Below are 16635 nucleotides of genomic sequence, written 5' to 3' on the forward strand. Positions count from 1 at the left end.
CTTAGAATCCACTCCTGCATCGATCCACGTTCCTGTGCGAAATTTAATTAAATACAACTCGAAAAAATGATCATCTTGTAATCCCATGTAGGTTTAATGAATACAGGAGGAATCAGCACATACTGGAGTAAGAAACATGTATCCTTCAATGTTGGTAAACCCTTGAAGCATATTTACTGTTGTCAAAATCCTTGGAAAATGTTACTTGCAAACAAAAAAGAAGTAACATTATTTTTTGGGAAGGTATAATGAACAACTATGGTGATTACCTGCTAGGTACACAACATGATATAACACAAGTACAAGATAAACATGAGACATCACTATTTCACAATGATCTCGACATAGGGAAATTCTTCCATGGTTGTCACTTTTGGTTAAACTAGATGATTAATTCGCGCGTTGCAGCGGTACTTGTTATCCATGAATTGAAATGAAAAAAAAAACATAAAGATGACAACATGGTGTATATTCTGAACTTAACGGATATATCGAGCATAATCGCTAATTTACGTTACACCATACTATTTTAAAATATAATTTAATTGACTTGTTGAATCGAGATATCTGTATGAGGTTCCAATATTCTTCTCGCGTGGTAGATACTAACAACATAATAAATAGCTAGTGCATGTGCTGGCTCTTTTCTTGAGGAACTAAATCCAAAATTTAGTAGAATAAAATAGACTTGTGAGTGTGAAGCAGAATATGAGTTAATTGACATCTCGCAAATATATATTTAAAAACATATAGAGTGTACATAAGTTTGTAGTAAGAATATTAACCGAACTGAACAGATTAACAGTTGTAGCAAATATTCTGCATGCATAGAGAAGAGCATGAACTTGATATGAAGAAACTCCCATTTGGATCAGTGGTTGATATTTCACGACGGAGACCGAAAAAATATGTTACAACAGATAATGAATAGACTCAAGACTCAAGACTCGAGAGTTCTAGACACTACATACCACAATGACAATAGGCAGCTTTGTTCCGTGTATTTGCTCCCATGACTCTAACGATGTATCCTGCACCAATGAAAAAAGAATCAGCAACACATTCATTGATAGATGTAGGCGTTCGCCAAATTTTGTTACCAAATCTCGGTGTCATTTGTTGTGATTGTTTGTCCTCGTGTGATCTATTGTGCGCCTCCAACGTTAACAGTGTAGGTGCCCTTCCCTGATACAAACTAATTGTCACCATTCTCCTTATTTTGGTGGGTTGTGTCGTTTCTTCCGAGTTGGTCTTGTAATTCTTCTTTGATCCGGTTCGGGTTCGTTCCGTTTGTTCAGCTAATTTCCTTGTGGGGTGGGGTAGGGCACGTGTAAGTCATCGACCAAACCGACTAAATTATTCTCATAATTACGAGTGATTGTTTCTCGGTCAACTTAAAACTAGGTATTTATCCAAGCATATTCATATATATGTCCAATGAAGATCTTCTCGTGCCTTTGTAAGTTCCAATGAGGGTTGAGAAAGACGGTGAAGGTAGGGTGCGTGCGTGTGAAGGTTTTAATGTTGCGTTCTTGAAAAAAATATCGCACCTAACAATGAAGACAGAGATGAGTGTACATCCATGTTTGTGAGCGAGAATCTGCGTTGTAGTGTTTACTACAAAAAAAAGAAGGCGGCCATATGAAAATAGGAGATATGGGCCACTGGTAGAAAAAGGGGTTTCCATACGACCCCTTTAGTCCCTAAAATGTCAGAACCGCGACTAATGGGGTCTTTAGTCGCGGTTCGGGAGGCGAACCGCGACCGAAGGTCTGGGCCCAGCGGGCTCGGTCGACAGGTGGTGGACGGGAGAGGCTTTAGTCCCGGTTGGCCTGGCCAACCGCGACTAAAGGTCCTCATGCCTGCCCCGAAGGCCTTTAGTCGCGGTTGGCCAGGCCAACCGGGACTAAAGGCCCACCCCTATAAATGCACTTCAGTACACTTCACTTAGCAACTTGGTGTGCCACTTCTATTCACAAGGGGTGGTGGGTTTGGCTTGGATCCTCTTATGCACACAAGGTGTTCGATGAAATGCGCGAGAGCATGAAACAAACATGATATGAAGTGTCCGAGCCACACTTAAGATTTCTCATTTATTTTTCCTCCTCGATCACGGTTAGCAACTTGAACCTTTCATGTGTCATTGATAAAATATGCATGTGTGTAGTTCATTGTTTAATTTCTATTATTTCTAGCTAGTTAGTTTAACAAATACATGATGGTTAATTATATACTTTATATAATAATAATGCAGATGAATCGGCAATGGATGTACGGTAACCGACTCTCGGGCGAGTTCATTACGGGTTTGAATGATTTCCTCGCAGTGGCTAATGCGAACAAGCAGGGGGGTTTTGTTATATGTCCATGTGCTGACTGTAAGAATCAGAAGGGTTACTCTTCCTCAAGAGTCGTTCACGTGCACCTGCTTCGGCACGGTTTCATGCCAAGCTATAATTGTTGGACCAAGCATGAAGAGGGGTTAGAATGGAAGAAGATGAAGAAGGGGATGATATCGATGACAACTATCCTGATCATTTCGGTGATACTTTCATGGAGGATGCTGAAGGAGGGGAAGCAGAAGGGGAAGGTGAAGGGGATGGTGAAGAAGAGGCACGTGATGAGCCCGCTGATGATCTTGGTCGGACCATTGCTGATGCACGGAGACGCTGCGAAACTGAAAAGGAGAGGGAGAATTTGGATCGCATGTTAGAGGATCACAAAAAGTCGCTGTACCCAGGATGCGATAATGGTCTGAAAAAGCTTGGCTGCACACTGGATTTGCTGAAATGGACGGAACAGGAAGGTGTAGCTGACTCAGGATTTGAAAAGTTGCTGAAAATGTTGAAGAATATGTTTCCAAAGAATAACGAGTTGCCCGCCAGTACGTACGAAGCAAAGAAGGTTGTCTGCCCTCTAGGTTTAGAGGTTCAGAAGATACATGCATGCATTAACGACTGCATCCTCTACCGCGGTGAATACGAGAATTTGAATGAATGCCCGGTATGCACTGCATTGCGTTATAAGATCAGAGACGATGACCTTGGTGACGATGTTGAGGGCGAGAAACCCAGGAAGAGGGTTCCCGCCAAGGTGATGTGGTATGCTCCTATAATACCACGGTTGAAACGTCTGTTCAGGAACAAAGAGCATGCCAAGTTGTTGCGATGGCACAAAGAGGACCGTAAGTCGGACGGGGAGTTGAGACACCCCGCTGATGGAACGCAATGGAGAAAGATCGACAGAGAGTTCAAAGATTTTGCAGCTGACGCAAGGAACATAAGATTTGGTCTAAGTACAGATGGCATGAATCCTTTTGGCGAGCAGAGCTCCAGCCATAGCACCTGGCCCGTGACTCTATGCATCTACAACCTTCCTCCTTGGTTGTGCATGAAGCGGAAGTTCATTATGATGCCAGTGCTCATCCAAGGTCCGAAGCAACCTGGCAACGACATCGATGTGTACCTAAGGCCATTAGTTGATGAACTTTTACAGTTGTGGGGCAGACCTGGTGTACGTGTGTGGGATGAGCACAAAGAAGAGGAATTTGACCTACGAGCGTTATTTTTCGTAACCATCAATGATTGGCCTGCTCTTAGTAACCTTTCGGGACAGACAAATAAGGGATACAACGCATGCACGCACTGCTTACATGAGACTGAAAGTATATATTTGGGTAATTGTAAGAAGAACGTGTACATGGGGCATCGTCGATTTCTTCCCCGACATCATAACTTAAGAAAGAAAGGCAAGCATTTCAACAGCAAGGCAGATCACCGGCCGAAGCCTGCGGAACGTACTGGTGCTAAGGTATTTGATATGGTCAAGGATTTGAAAGTCATATTTGGAAAGGGTCCTGGCAGACAATCAGTTCCGCAGGGAGTTGACGGGCACGCACCCATGTGGAAGAAGAAATCTATATTTTGGGAGCTAGAATATTGGAAAGTCCTAGATGTCCGCTCTGCAATCGACGTGATGCATGTTACGAAGAATATTTGCGTGAAACTGCTAAGCTTCTTGGGCGTGTATGGGAAGACAAATGATACAAAGGAAGCACGGCAGGACCAGCAACGTTTGAAAGACCCAGAAGACCGGCATCCGGAATGGTTTCAAGGTCGTGCCAGCTACGCTCTTACCAAAGAAGAGAAGGTCATCTTTTTTGAATGCCTGAGCAGTATGAAGGTCCCGTCTGGCTTCTCGTCGAATATAAAGGGAATAATAAATATGGCGGACAAAAAGTTCCAAAACCTGAAGTCTCACGACTGCCACGTGATTATGACGCAATTGCTTCCGATTGCTTTGAGGGGGCTCCTACCGAAAAATGTTCGAGTAGCCATTGTGAAGCTATGTGCATTCCTCAATGCAATCTCTCAGAAGGTAATCAATCGAGAAGATCTACCACGGTTACAGAACGATGTGGTCCAATGTCTTGTCAGTTTCGAGTTGGTGTTCCCACCATCCTTCTTCAATATTATGACGCACCTCCTGGTTCACCTAGTCGAAGAGATTTCCATTCTCGGTCCTGTATTTCTACACAATATGTTCCCCTTTGAGAGGTTCATGGGAGTATTAAAGAAATATGTTCGTAACCGTGCTAGGCCAGAAGGAAGCATCGCCAAGGGCTATGGAAATGAGGAGGTAATTGAGTTTTGTGTTGACTATGTTCCTGACCTTAAGCCGATTGGTATTCCTCAATCGCGGCACGAGGGGAGACTAAGTGGAAAAGGCACGATCGGAAGGAAATCAACGATATGTATGGACGGCCATTCTATGACTGAAGCACACCACACAGTTCTGCAAAAATCCAGCTTGGTGGCTCCGTACTTCGAGGAACACAAGAATATTTTACGCTCGGACAACCCGGGGAAGCCTGAATCCTGGATTAGAAAGGCCCACATGGAGACTTTCGGCGGTTGGTTGCGAAAACATTTAATGAATGACAATGATGTTGGAGATCAGCTGTACATGTTGGCCAAGACACCATCTTCGACTATAACGACTTTCCAAGGGTACGAGATAAATGGGAATACATTTTACACGATTGCCCAAGATAAAAAAAGAGCACCAACCAAAACAGTGGTGTCCGCTTTGATGCAGCAACCGGGAATGGGCAAAAGGTCACATATTATGGTTACATAGAGGAGATATGGGAACTTGACTATTAAGGTCCCTTTGTTCCGGTGCAAATGGTTCAAGCTAACAGGAGGTGGGGTAAAGGTGGACGAGCAATACGGAATGACAATGGTGGATTTCAACAATCTTGGTTACCTTGACGAACCATTCGTCCTAGCCAAAGATGTCGCTCAGGTTTTCTATGTGAAGGACATGAGTAGCAAACCGAGGAAAAGGAAAGATAAGAAAACGAGTACATCATGTGATGATCCAAAGCGCCACATTGTTCTTTCAGGGAAAAGAAACATCGTGGGAGTGGAGGACAAGATAGACATGTCAGAAGATTATAATATGTTTGGTGAAATTCCGCCCTTCAAAGTGAACACTGATCCAAGCATTAGGTTAAATGATGAGGATGCTCCATGGATACGGCATAATCGTAAGCAAGGGACACAAGGGAAGAAATGATGTGTAATAATTTATTGTACCAAACTTTGTTGAATGGATCATGTGAATTATATTATATGTGATGTGTTTGGTGTCCATTTTCGAATGATTCGATTGATTCGAGATACCACTGATGATACATGAAATTTGATAGGCCTAGGAGTACATCTTGGAATGTTGGAGTGATTTAGTCATACTCCTGCCTAGGCCTATAATATGCATACTCGTAGTCTTCGTAGTCGCCGCCGTTGTACTGGTAGTCGTCGCCTTCTAAGTTGCCGCCGTCGTCGTCGCTGCCGTCGCTGTCGTCGTCGCTGTCGTCGGGCGGCGCTCGTGGGTCGAACCTCGACTGGTACTGAGGGTAGCGCAGGCGGGGGATATCGCCGGCCGTGATGTAGTCCATGACTCTCTGTAGAGTCCGGCCGCCCCACCATAGCCGACGGCCGGCCTCGTGGAAGTTCCCAGGAGGCAGACCGTCCTCCTCATACCTGGCGAGCGCCCTCTCACGCCGATTGATGAAGAAGGCGTCCCGAGTCTGCTGGTTGTCAGGATGCCAGCGGGGATTCATCCGCTGCTCCGGCGTGAGGTCGAGGTAGTAGTGGTTCGTGATGGCCGCCCGGCGCGTAGTACCCTGAGGGACGGGAGGGACCGGCACGCCTCCGGCTCTTAGGCTCCAGCCGGCGGGGACGCGGTAGCCCGGTGGGCAAGGGTAGTTCGAGGCGCAAAGCTCCTCCACCTGCTGGTAGGTTAGAGTGGGTACGGTGGAAGCCATGAGAGAGTGATGAGAGATTGAGATGTGATAATGCTGGCCAAGCCGGGCTACATATATATAGTGAGAAATGGCGGGAAAAATAGGGGCGGGAAGACAGGAGGCGGGAAGAAAGAGGCAGGAAGAAAGAGGTGGGAAGAAATGGCGGGAAGCGGGAGGCGGGAAGACATGGAAAGCGGGAAGACAGGAGGCGGGAAGAAAGAGACGCGAAGAAATGGCGGGAAGCGGGAGGCGGGAAGACAGAGAGGCGGGAAGAAATGGCGGGAAGAAATGAATTAGTTTTATTTTTCTGAATTTTTTCATATATTAATTGTATTTTTATGATTTTGAAATGAATTAGTTTTATTTTTCTGAATTTTTTGATATATAATTTGTATTTTTATGATTTTGAAATGAATTAGTTTTATTTTTTTGAATTTTTTGATATATAATTTGTATTTTTCTGATTTTGAAATGAATTAGTTTTATTTTTCTTAATTTTTTGATAAATTATTTGTATTTTTCAGATTTTGAAATGAATTAGTTTTATTTTTCTGAAATTTTTGATATATTATTTGTATTTTGCTGATTTTGAAATGAATTAGTTTTATTTTTCTGAATTTTTTGATATATTGTTTGTATTTTTAAGTTTTGAAATGAAAAGTAATTGGAAAAAGACCTTTAGTCACGGTTGGTGAGACCAACCGCGACTAAAGGGTCTTTCCGCGGGAACCCAAATCCCGGCGAAAAAACCCTTTAGTCGCGGTTGGTGTCACCAACTACGACTAAAGGGTCCCCGCTATAAAATCTCGTGGGCGCGGAACGGCCGCGCACTTCTTACATCTCCCGAACTTACAGACGAAGTCGACGAAGACGACGCCGACGAAGAGACGCCCCCGTACGCCGTCAGGCTGCCCAGCCGCGCCCTCGCCGACCGCCGCTCGCCTTCCCTCGCGCCGCCGCCGTCGCCCGCCGCGCCGCCCTCGTCGTTTGATCTCGCCATACGTCACCGCCGTCGGCCGCCGCCTCTCTCCTTCTTCCCGCGCGCCGTCGTCTCGATCGATCTCGCCGTCGCCGCCACGCCGCTGCTCGGGCCCCAGACGGCCGCCGCTGCTCGCGTGCTCTGTAGGCGCCGCTGCTCGTCGGTGTGTCGCCGCGCGCGTGTTTCGCAGGTGCCGGCCAAACAGAGAGAGAGGACGGAGAGGGCGCGCGCCCGGCCGGAAGGAGAAGAGAGGAAGAAGGACTTTTTTGTGTTTTTTTTGTGTTTTTTTGTTTTGTTTTTGTTTTTTTAGAGAGAAATCACCGCCACCCGCAGCGCCGGCCACCAGCACAGCTAGCCAACAAGGAGATAGAGAGAAATCACCGCCGCGCCTGCGCTCTCTGCCCGCGCGCTCGCCTAGCTCGCCGCCGATTTCCTCCCCCGCCGACATTTTTTTGTAACTTACATTTTTTTTAGTTTTTTTTAACTATAAATTTTGTAAACTTAAATTCGCCGGAGAACGCCCGACTTCGCGCGACGTCTCCTTCTCTTCTCCCTGTTTGCCTTTATGATCTTCGTCTTCTGCTCGTTCTAATGCGCCGCCCCGCGTTGTCCAGGACCCTCTGTAATCGCCGCCATCGTCGATCGTCCAGGGACGCCTGCGGAGAAGAACTCGTTGCGAGGAGTGGTTGCTGCTAGCTAGGGTGGGAGAAGACGCCGAGCTGCCCCTGGATAGCGCCAGCACCCCGCCGCCGCCCTCTCTCTTTTGCTCGCAGCAGAGCAGGTAATACGTGCCCTCCTCGCCTCCCTCGTCGCCCTCTCTCTTTTTTCCTTTACTTAATTAGTTTTTACTACATGTCTTCAGGAGTGACATATGGCGGACGATAGAGACCCAATTTTGGAAAGCTATGATCCGGATGCTGAAGCACATATAACCGCCATCATAAACGGCGATATTCCTTATGTGCCGGAAGAAGATGAAGAAGACGATGTCTCTTCTTATCTAAACATTGACGGTGAAGGTGAAGGTCGACAAGGGGATGATGAAGGAATGGACATTGTTGATGGAGGGCAAACATCGACAAACGACGATCTCGAATTGCAATTAGCAACCACCTCCCGCGAGGTATATATATACATTGAGCCTCTGGTGATACAAATTTACTGATTTGAATAAATATGTATTAACGCGACTCTCTTTCTTTTTTTTAGCCCTTGGCCGGATCGTCGAAAAAATTGAGTACAAAGCCGCGTGGCAAAACCAAGACGATGAGACAAGGAGAAACATATACCATCGATGTTGTCAGTGAACACGGCAGGCCGTTGGAGCCCAAAAAGCACTACACAAAGTTTATCAACCAATGCGGAGTCGTTGTTAGAGACAACGTCCCGATCACCGTCCAGGAATGGAATGAGCCAAAAAAGGCACGTGTTGGTTTCAGTTTTGTCGACAAGAGAACAAAAAAGGATTGCTGGAGAAAGCTTATGGAACATTTCATTCTACCTCCGGAATTCAACAAACGCGATAAAGAGGGTAACGAGATTCCGGGTGGACGTGAGAAGAGGAGGCTAGTCAAAGAGTTCGCTCTTCAGAAGATGACCGAAGCATTCCGGAACTTCAAGAAAAATTTAGCCCGTGAGTATGCCGCGCAGAACAAGACTCCGGATTTCACAGGACAGTATGAGAAACTGAAAGATTATTGGCTCAAATTTGTGAAGCAAAAGCAATCGGAGCATTTCAAGGCCATATCGGAAAAAAATAAGGCAAATGCGGCTAAGAAAACGTACAATCATATTATGGGGCCAGGAGGATACTGCCTTTCGGAGCCTAAGTGGAAGAAGATGGAGAACGACCTGAGGGAGCGAGGAATCCCTCTAGGTACAGAGGGATGGGACCCAAGGGCCAAAAGCTGGTGGTACGGGCATGGGGGATCGCTAGACCCCGAGACAGGGAGGTGTGTTCACCAGAAGAAAGTGTTTACTCCCACCCAAGCCCTTATTGACGCAATGGCCCAAGCTCAAGAGGGGAAGATCAAGTTCAACAGAGAGAACGACGCGCTGACATTAACCCTCGGGAATCGTGAACACCCAGGACGTGTACGAGGCAAAGGCGTCATTCCGTGGAAAGTAGGGTTTCCCTAGGACAATGACCCGTACAGTTACAGAAGCCGTAAGAGAAAGACGGAACGGGATGCAGATCGTATGGGGAGGATGGAATCAGAACTATTTGAGGTGAAGCAGATTGTGCATGAACTAGTAAAAGAAAGATCGGCACGGCCGCATGAAGATCGTGCAGCGGATGTCGGAAGCCAGCAGCATAGAAGCAGCGTGGCTTCCACGGAGGCCCCGGCTGGTGCTAATGCATCGTTGCTGGCCCCGGCTGGTGCTAATGCACCGACGATCGAGATTCGTGCACCGGAGCCTCACTACCCCGTGGATGATGTAAAGGAGATGAAAGAATGTGAGCTGCATTATCCAATGGGGAACATTTCCATGAAGGTAGCGATCGGCAACGCTTTACCTTGTACACCTGGAGCACTCCACCACAACAACCCCATTCAAGATGGCTATGCTTGTGTCACGGTGGAAGACATAGTCCAAGGGTGTGAGGACCTGGAGATTGACTATGCTACACCCGAAGGGGATGTGAGACTTCGAGATGTCAAGCGCCAGTTCATTCTATGGAAAAAGAAGTACATAGTGTTTCCAGGCGAGGCGCCAAGGCCAACAAGTCCACCCCCCTCCGGTGGTGGTGGTGGTGGTGATCCACCTACACCTCCTTCACGTCAGCCGACGCCGCCCCCCAATCCACCTTCGGCGGGTAAGCAGCCGCCGCCCCCCCCAGTCCACCTCCGGCGGGTACGCCGCCACCCAGTCCACCTCCGGCAAAGAAGCAGAAGCAGGCGGTTACGGGGGACAGCAAGGCAACCCCCTCCTGGACTATTAACCCGGAGCCTTATGTACCTAAGACCACAAGGGTACCAATGCCATCACTGAAGCCTCTCCTCCCGAGACCTTGAGAACTTAGTGTCGAGGAAACCAACGTGGCCGCGGCTGCTCACCATGAGAAATGGAAGGCGGATATCAAGGCGAAAAAAAGAGCCTGAGCCCAAGCCGGTATTCACTGAGAAGCAAAAGAAGTGGGCTAAGGATTTTTTGACGACACCGTCCCAAATCCAGCAGAATCTGCCAGACGACTATGGACGTGAATTTCGTAGGCAAGTAGCAATATTGGCGGAGAAGAAAGGCTTGGAGGAGAAGGAGAAGAAAGCCTTGGAGGAGAAGAAAGAAGCAAGTAAAAAATGCGGGAAACAAGTTTCTCAGCTCGGGGAACAGAAAAAACAATCGATCCCCCCGCTCATAGTGGAAGCCGGTACTTCCCTTACGGCGTCCTTAAGAGCCGATATGGATAAGGAAATGGAACTATTGGACCCCGATATCCTAGCAGCTGCTACAGCTCAGGGAATGACTGTAACGGCGGCCAAAGAAAGAGCGGCTGAGTTCGGTATGACTCTTCGTGCATTGTTAGGCCTTGAGGATGCTCCAGTAAGTGAGGTAGCATTTACATATGTGCGGAATGGGCCTCTCGTCGAGCCTGCGCAGGAAGCAAGTCTACCAACACAAATGCGAGGTCTGCTACGCTGGTACAAGAATTTCATAAAAAATAAGGCGTCCGACGAAGAATATATTTATGCGGAAGTTAGAGAGGAGCACCACTTCAAAGAGTACTGTGTACAAGTTCATATGAGTGAATTGTTCCAGTTGTTCAATCTACGGGAGCTCGACAAATCTATCCTGAGGTGCTACGTTCTGTAAGTGAATTATTTCTATAATTAAATCTTTACATCATCTCGTTCATTGCCTGCACTATATTGTCCTAACTATATTCTTGTGTACGCTATTATGCAGAATGAAGCTTGGGGAATGCAGAAAAAAGAACATCCTTGATGTTGGGTTCATTGACCCACATATCATTAATGGATATGTGTTAGAAAAACACCCCCAAGACGTGGAGAAAGACCTGTACGAGTTTCTTACAAAGCAGGAACTCAAAAGTGAAATTCTATTTCCTTACCATTTTGGGTGAGTGTTTCTGTCTTGTGCACATTCTCTTTTGTTTACTCCATGTTATGTCTAATCGATGAGTACTTATGCATGACTGTGCGTGTAACGTGTGTCCGCAAGTTCCACTGGATTCTGCTAACAATTCAGTTTGACAGCTCCAAAGTTCTCGTCATGGACTCTTTGAATATGGAACCAAAGCATTGGATCGGCATAAGATTAATGCTGCAAAAGTAATTATTTTCAATCATTTGCGCACTATATCGGCCTCTTTCCTTCATTTCCTGATATCAAGTAACTAATAACTCTCTTGTTCATTTAATTTCTTTGCCCTGTAGGGTTTGGAAACGGTTCAAAGAAGACATAACCGGTGAATTCAAAGATGAGCTAACATTTAGAAGGTTAGCTAATGTGGATACTCAGCCACCGGGGAGCAATCTATGTGGATACTATGTTTGTGAGTTCATCCGGGGACACACCTCTGAGCGGAGGGCTGAGGATATCAACTTGCGGAGGAATGACTTGCGGAAGAAGCTTAATCCAGAAGCTCGCTTCCGACCAATTCAAGAGGAATTGGCAGGATTTTTGATGAGGGAAGTCCTCCATCCTACTGGAGAACACTATTACGAGGACTAAGAACTTCTGCTGCCGTAAATTGTATATGGAAACTTGTTTGAAGTTGTATATGGTCACCCGAGATTGAATATTATATATTCCTCTTGAATTCTTCTTGTTTGAAATTTTAAACTTGTTTGAAATTGTACATTCATATGCATCAAAGTGTAACGTGTATATAGTAGCGTAGAATATGTGTACTGAAACTTCTTTGAAATTAAAATAAAACATAAAATAAAATATAAAAGAAATGAAACACAACAAAAAAAACCAGATTTAGGGGGGTAAAAACCCTAAACCTGTGGAGACCTTTAGTCCCGGTTGGTCCGGCCAACCGCGATTAAAGGTCCTCCGCCCCGACGGACGCCTGCCGGCCACGTGGATGAGCCTTTAGTCACGGTTCGTAAGCAACCGCGACTAAAGGGGGAGGCCTTTAGTCTCGCATAATTAGTCCCGGTTGCGCAACCGGGACTAAAGCCCGTTACCAACCGGGACTAAAGCCCCTTTTTCTACCAGTGGGCATGGAAATGTAGAACATATGTACTTTCTCTATTTCTTTTGTACAAAAATAAACATGACGCGGACTGTTGGCTGACATGTGTTAATCAGCAAACACTCTTGGAGTACTCTTCTTTCTTATGGGCTTTCTTATACTACTTACACACTATCCTGAGAGATACTTACTATCCTGACATACACAACTAAAAAATTTCCCAAATACACCCCCAAAAGACCATAATTTGGCCACGGAAATCCAATCGGCCGCGTAATTGGCCATCCACCGAACCGAAGGAACTACTAATCACAATATCCTCCTAATACGCTTCGCGTAGGTGCATCGAGGAGGCAGCGGTGATGAGCCCGTCGCCCGGGAGGTTCACTTTGGCCGGCGCCAGCTCCCAGGCGTCGAGCTTGGACACCTTGATGGCGCCGGTGCCGTTGTTGAACATGAAGAGGCGGCTGTTGGCCGTGGCCACATGCTCCGGATACGCCCGCGCCGTGATGACCGTCCGGCCGCCGCCGCCGTAGCTCTCCACCACCGAGTGGTCAACCTGTTGCAAGGATAGAACACATGTTAGCACTCGATTTTTACAGTGCAGATAAGCATTTGAATCTATGCTGCGTTTGTGGCCAAGAGCTCACCAATGTCCTGAGCGATATGCTCCTCTCCTTCTCGATGTCGATGTCCACGAACCCTCCGTACGGCGGCTTGTACACGTCAGCTCTCGTAGTCGATCTGCCAAAGTTAATTTGCAGGATGATTGTTAGTGTGAGTATGATTTTGCTGTCACCGCGCATGCCTATATGTTCAGAACTGAGAGAGCTCTGTTTTTTATGTACCTTCTGAGGTCGGTGCACATGAGAACCTTGTACTTGCCATCGTGCCTGAACACTCTGAAGAAGACGGAGGTGTGCTCCTGCAGGTCGCCGGACGCCAGGACGATCAGCCCGAACGGGCCGACGCCGCCGAGCACCGACGCGCCCTTCTCACCGCACAGCCTCTGCGGGTCAAGCAGCTGGTTGGGGTCGAGGTTTTCAGCGCCCTCTAGGGATGGGACCTCGAAGACCACCTCCACATCCGCCTGCATGCCGGCGACGCCGATGATCTCATTCATGCCACCGGCATTCATCTCCGCTCCCAGAAACCCGACCCGCGTCTTCCTCAGAGTCTCGATCTCCTCGATCGGCCACTGCAGCAGCTGCTTCCCGTCGTTGGAAAGCCAGATCCTCCTCGGGACCGTCTGGACGCCAGCCCAGCCCCTGGCGATGTAGTCGGCCTCGGGGTCGGACTCGTTGGCCCAGCTCCAGAGCACACGCCGGTTCTTGCCCGCGTCGTAGAAGGACTTGGACGCGTAGACGTGGCCGTAGTCGAAGCGCTGCCAGGTCCGGCAGTCGTTGTCCGCCTCCACCGGCGAGAAGGTGTCTGCAGCGTCGTCGTACCGCCCCAACACGTAGTAGTCGCTGAGCGTGACCATCACGCTCTGCTTCAGCACGTGCCTCACCGCGGCGCTGTTCGAGGGCGTGTAGTCGAGTCCGTTCTGGTCGCCGGGCCCAGCCACGGGGAACAAGTCCGGGCACTCCACCATGCCGGTGACGCCCGACGAGTAGAGCGGCTCGGCATTCCGCTCCCACTGCCGGAAGTCCTTGCTGCGGTAGACCAGCGTGGACCCCGTGCCGTCCTTGAGCCCTGCGGAGACGGCGACGCGCCAGAGGCCGTCCCGGCCGATCCACGCCGTGGAGGGGTCCCGGAAGTTGTCATGTACGACGTCGTCGGGGAGTGCGATGACGGGGTTGTAGCTGGGCTTCACCCACTCGCGGAGGAGCGGGTCAGAGGCGTTCTTGGGGAAAGCAACGTTCTGGACCTGGTTGTTGTTGGCGTCGATGCCAGTGTAGAGGAAGGCCGGGGTGCCGTCGGCGAGGAAGGTGGCGGAGCCGGACCAGCATCCGTTGATGTCGAAGGAGGAGTCCGGGTCCATGGCGTTCTCGAGGGCGGACCAGTTTATGAGGTCGACGGAGACGGAGTGACCCCAGGAGAGGTTGCCGTTGCCCCAGGTGGCCCGGTAGGGGTTGTGCTGGTAGAAGAAATGGTAGACACCCTTGTAATACATCGGCCCTGTACATTCAAAGGAAAAAAAAAATGACCGTCAGTTGAGTTCCCAGTGCTCTGTTTTTCTGCAGTTTCAGTGCTCTGTTTTGCAAGCAGACCCAGTGTTCTCTAACTACTTAAGCAGAAAAGAAAATCAGCAATCTTTCATGGCCGGGTAAAACTTGCTACATCTACAACCCGTTTGATCACTAAGAGAGATGACAACATAACTTTGAACAGAGCGGTCAGAACGTGTAAAGTTCAAGTACACACTAGTCTGGTGCAAAACATGACTCTGTCAATCAAATGTGTTATTAAGGCTTTTGTCTGACTTAATGACGACAAATCGTTTAGTACGTTTCTATGTGGCTGAAAACCAAAGCATATCTTCCTTCCGTCTCGGGGAAGAAAAGTAAGTATATCAAACTTTAATCAACCGACCAGGAGACACTAGAAACAATTTAGCTGTCCTTTGTAACTTTGTAAGCAAGCTTTTGAACTAGTACTGGATACGTTGCCACTTTGCCCACGGTAGCGACCAAATGAACATTGGCAGCAACACTTGGACGCAAAGACAATTCAGCTGTCCTTTCCGAGCAAACTTTTAAACTTTAGATACGTTGCCACTTTGCCCACGGTAGCGACCAAATGGATCACTTGGAAGCAACACTTGGACGCAAAGACAAGAAGCGAAGCCACACTTGGACGCAGAAACAAGAGCAAGCAAGCAACCTTTGGACGCAAGGCGCCAACCAGACCGCCGTGTCGCTGCGGGCCACACAACACAAGCCTAACCGTAAAATCCAGTGTTCACCGACGACGACATCCGAAAGTTCATTCCAGGTAGAATTTCAGACGGCCAGGAAACTAAGAAAAATCCCAACACATGTTTGGAGGAAAGAGTTGTACAGATTTTTTACTAACAACTTATGCTAGGTAACCAAAGTCTAACTTGCATCTTGGGGACGAAGAGTATAGCTCCTTTAATCCAAAGTCTAACTTCCTGTCTTGTAGAGGGGAAGGATACAACATGTTTAGAGAGCCGCGCGCTGTTACTTGTCTAAACAAACATGCATGTGAACAAGAAGACGGAGGCGTGAGGCGAGGAGGTCACGTCAGGTAAGGTGCAGCCACATCAGCGCACACGACAGACGACACGGACGTCAGACGCATGCTATTACAGCGTCCTACTAGTAGAGGCACGCACGCGCACGCGTACACTGGCATGGCCCCTGCCTTTCTCCACCATGTATCTATGGACTATGGATAATTCCCGCCCCGCAATAGGAAGGAAGGAAGTAAGTAAATCTATCCGCGGATAAACATATATAGTAAGCGTGTCCCGTGTTCTCCGATGGCGACGTCCCATAATTCCGGGGTAATCGTAAATTCGCGGGAAATCTAATATAGCAAGCAAGCGAGGAGGGAGGTTAATGAGAGAGAGAGAGAGAAGCGCGCGCGCGTACCATTTGGATCTGATCCGCATGCAGCATCAAGAGGAGGCCGCCATGAATCCAGCCGCGATCGACGGATACACACAGAGGAGAAGATCCAGGTTAGCCAGCCGAATGAACAATACATAGTTGGGCGGAGCGAATAGGGGAGCTTGGATTCCATACCGTTCTGCCAGTTCTCGGCGGGCTGGAAGTGGTAGGCGGTGCGGAAGCTATCGTGGCCTTGGCCGGTGGCGGAGGCGGCGGTCTCCGGCGCGGGGTCGGCTAGCCATCGGAGGGCGGAGGAGGGCGAAAGGAGGAGGCAGAGGTGCACGGCGGCGACGGCCGCGGCGAGTCGGAGCCCCGCCATGGCGAACCAGCCAAGTTGGCAACGGAGAGCGGGTGGGAGGTACGAGGTCCAAGTGGACAGGTAGGCACACGGCTGGGTACGGTGGTTGCTCTGCCTCTCCCGCCTCGCCTCGGGGTCTGCATTTATACTGCTTGCCATCCACCTAGAACAAACAGTATCCATATTTCTTTTTCTTTTCTTTTTTGGAATTTCGGTGTCTAAGAGAGTCGGGTCGGGTCCTCGGAACGAAACGGAACGGAACGCTGGTCCCTGGTTCCTTCCTTTTTTTTCCTTTCCTCGGAG

General features: G+C 48.4%; 1 protein-coding gene across 2 annotated transcripts in view; it reads right to left on the reverse strand.

The window, feature by feature from the left end:
• Nucleotides 1-12487: 12487 nt before the first annotated feature.
• Nucleotides 12488-16635, reverse strand: part of LOC127336741 (beta-fructofuranosidase, insoluble isoenzyme 7) — a 32742-nt gene continuing 28594 nt past the window's right edge. The window contains exons 1-4 of one of the 2 annotated variants that reach the window (XM_051363585.2): nucleotides 16017-16451; nucleotides 13305-14577; nucleotides 13107-13200; nucleotides 12488-13015 (exon numbers count right to left, since the gene is read on the reverse strand). In XM_051363585.2, the coding sequence (XP_051219545.1) occupies nucleotides 12779-13015; nucleotides 13107-13200; nucleotides 13305-14577; nucleotides 16017-16353 (1941 nt within the window). In that variant the 5' untranslated portion in view covers nucleotides 16354-16451 and the 3' untranslated portion in view covers nucleotides 12488-12778. Of the gene's footprint in view, nucleotides 13016-13106; nucleotides 13201-13304; nucleotides 14578-16016; nucleotides 16452-16635 lie in introns of those variants that run through there. The other variant, XM_071826798.1, reaches the window with a different exon arrangement.

The sequence above is a fragment of the Lolium perenne genome, chromosome 2, assembly GCF_019359855.2.
Source record: "Lolium perenne isolate Kyuss_39 chromosome 2, Kyuss_2.0, whole genome shotgun sequence".
In the NCBI taxonomy this organism is placed as follows: domain Eukaryota; kingdom Viridiplantae; phylum Streptophyta; class Magnoliopsida; order Poales; family Poaceae; genus Lolium; species Lolium perenne.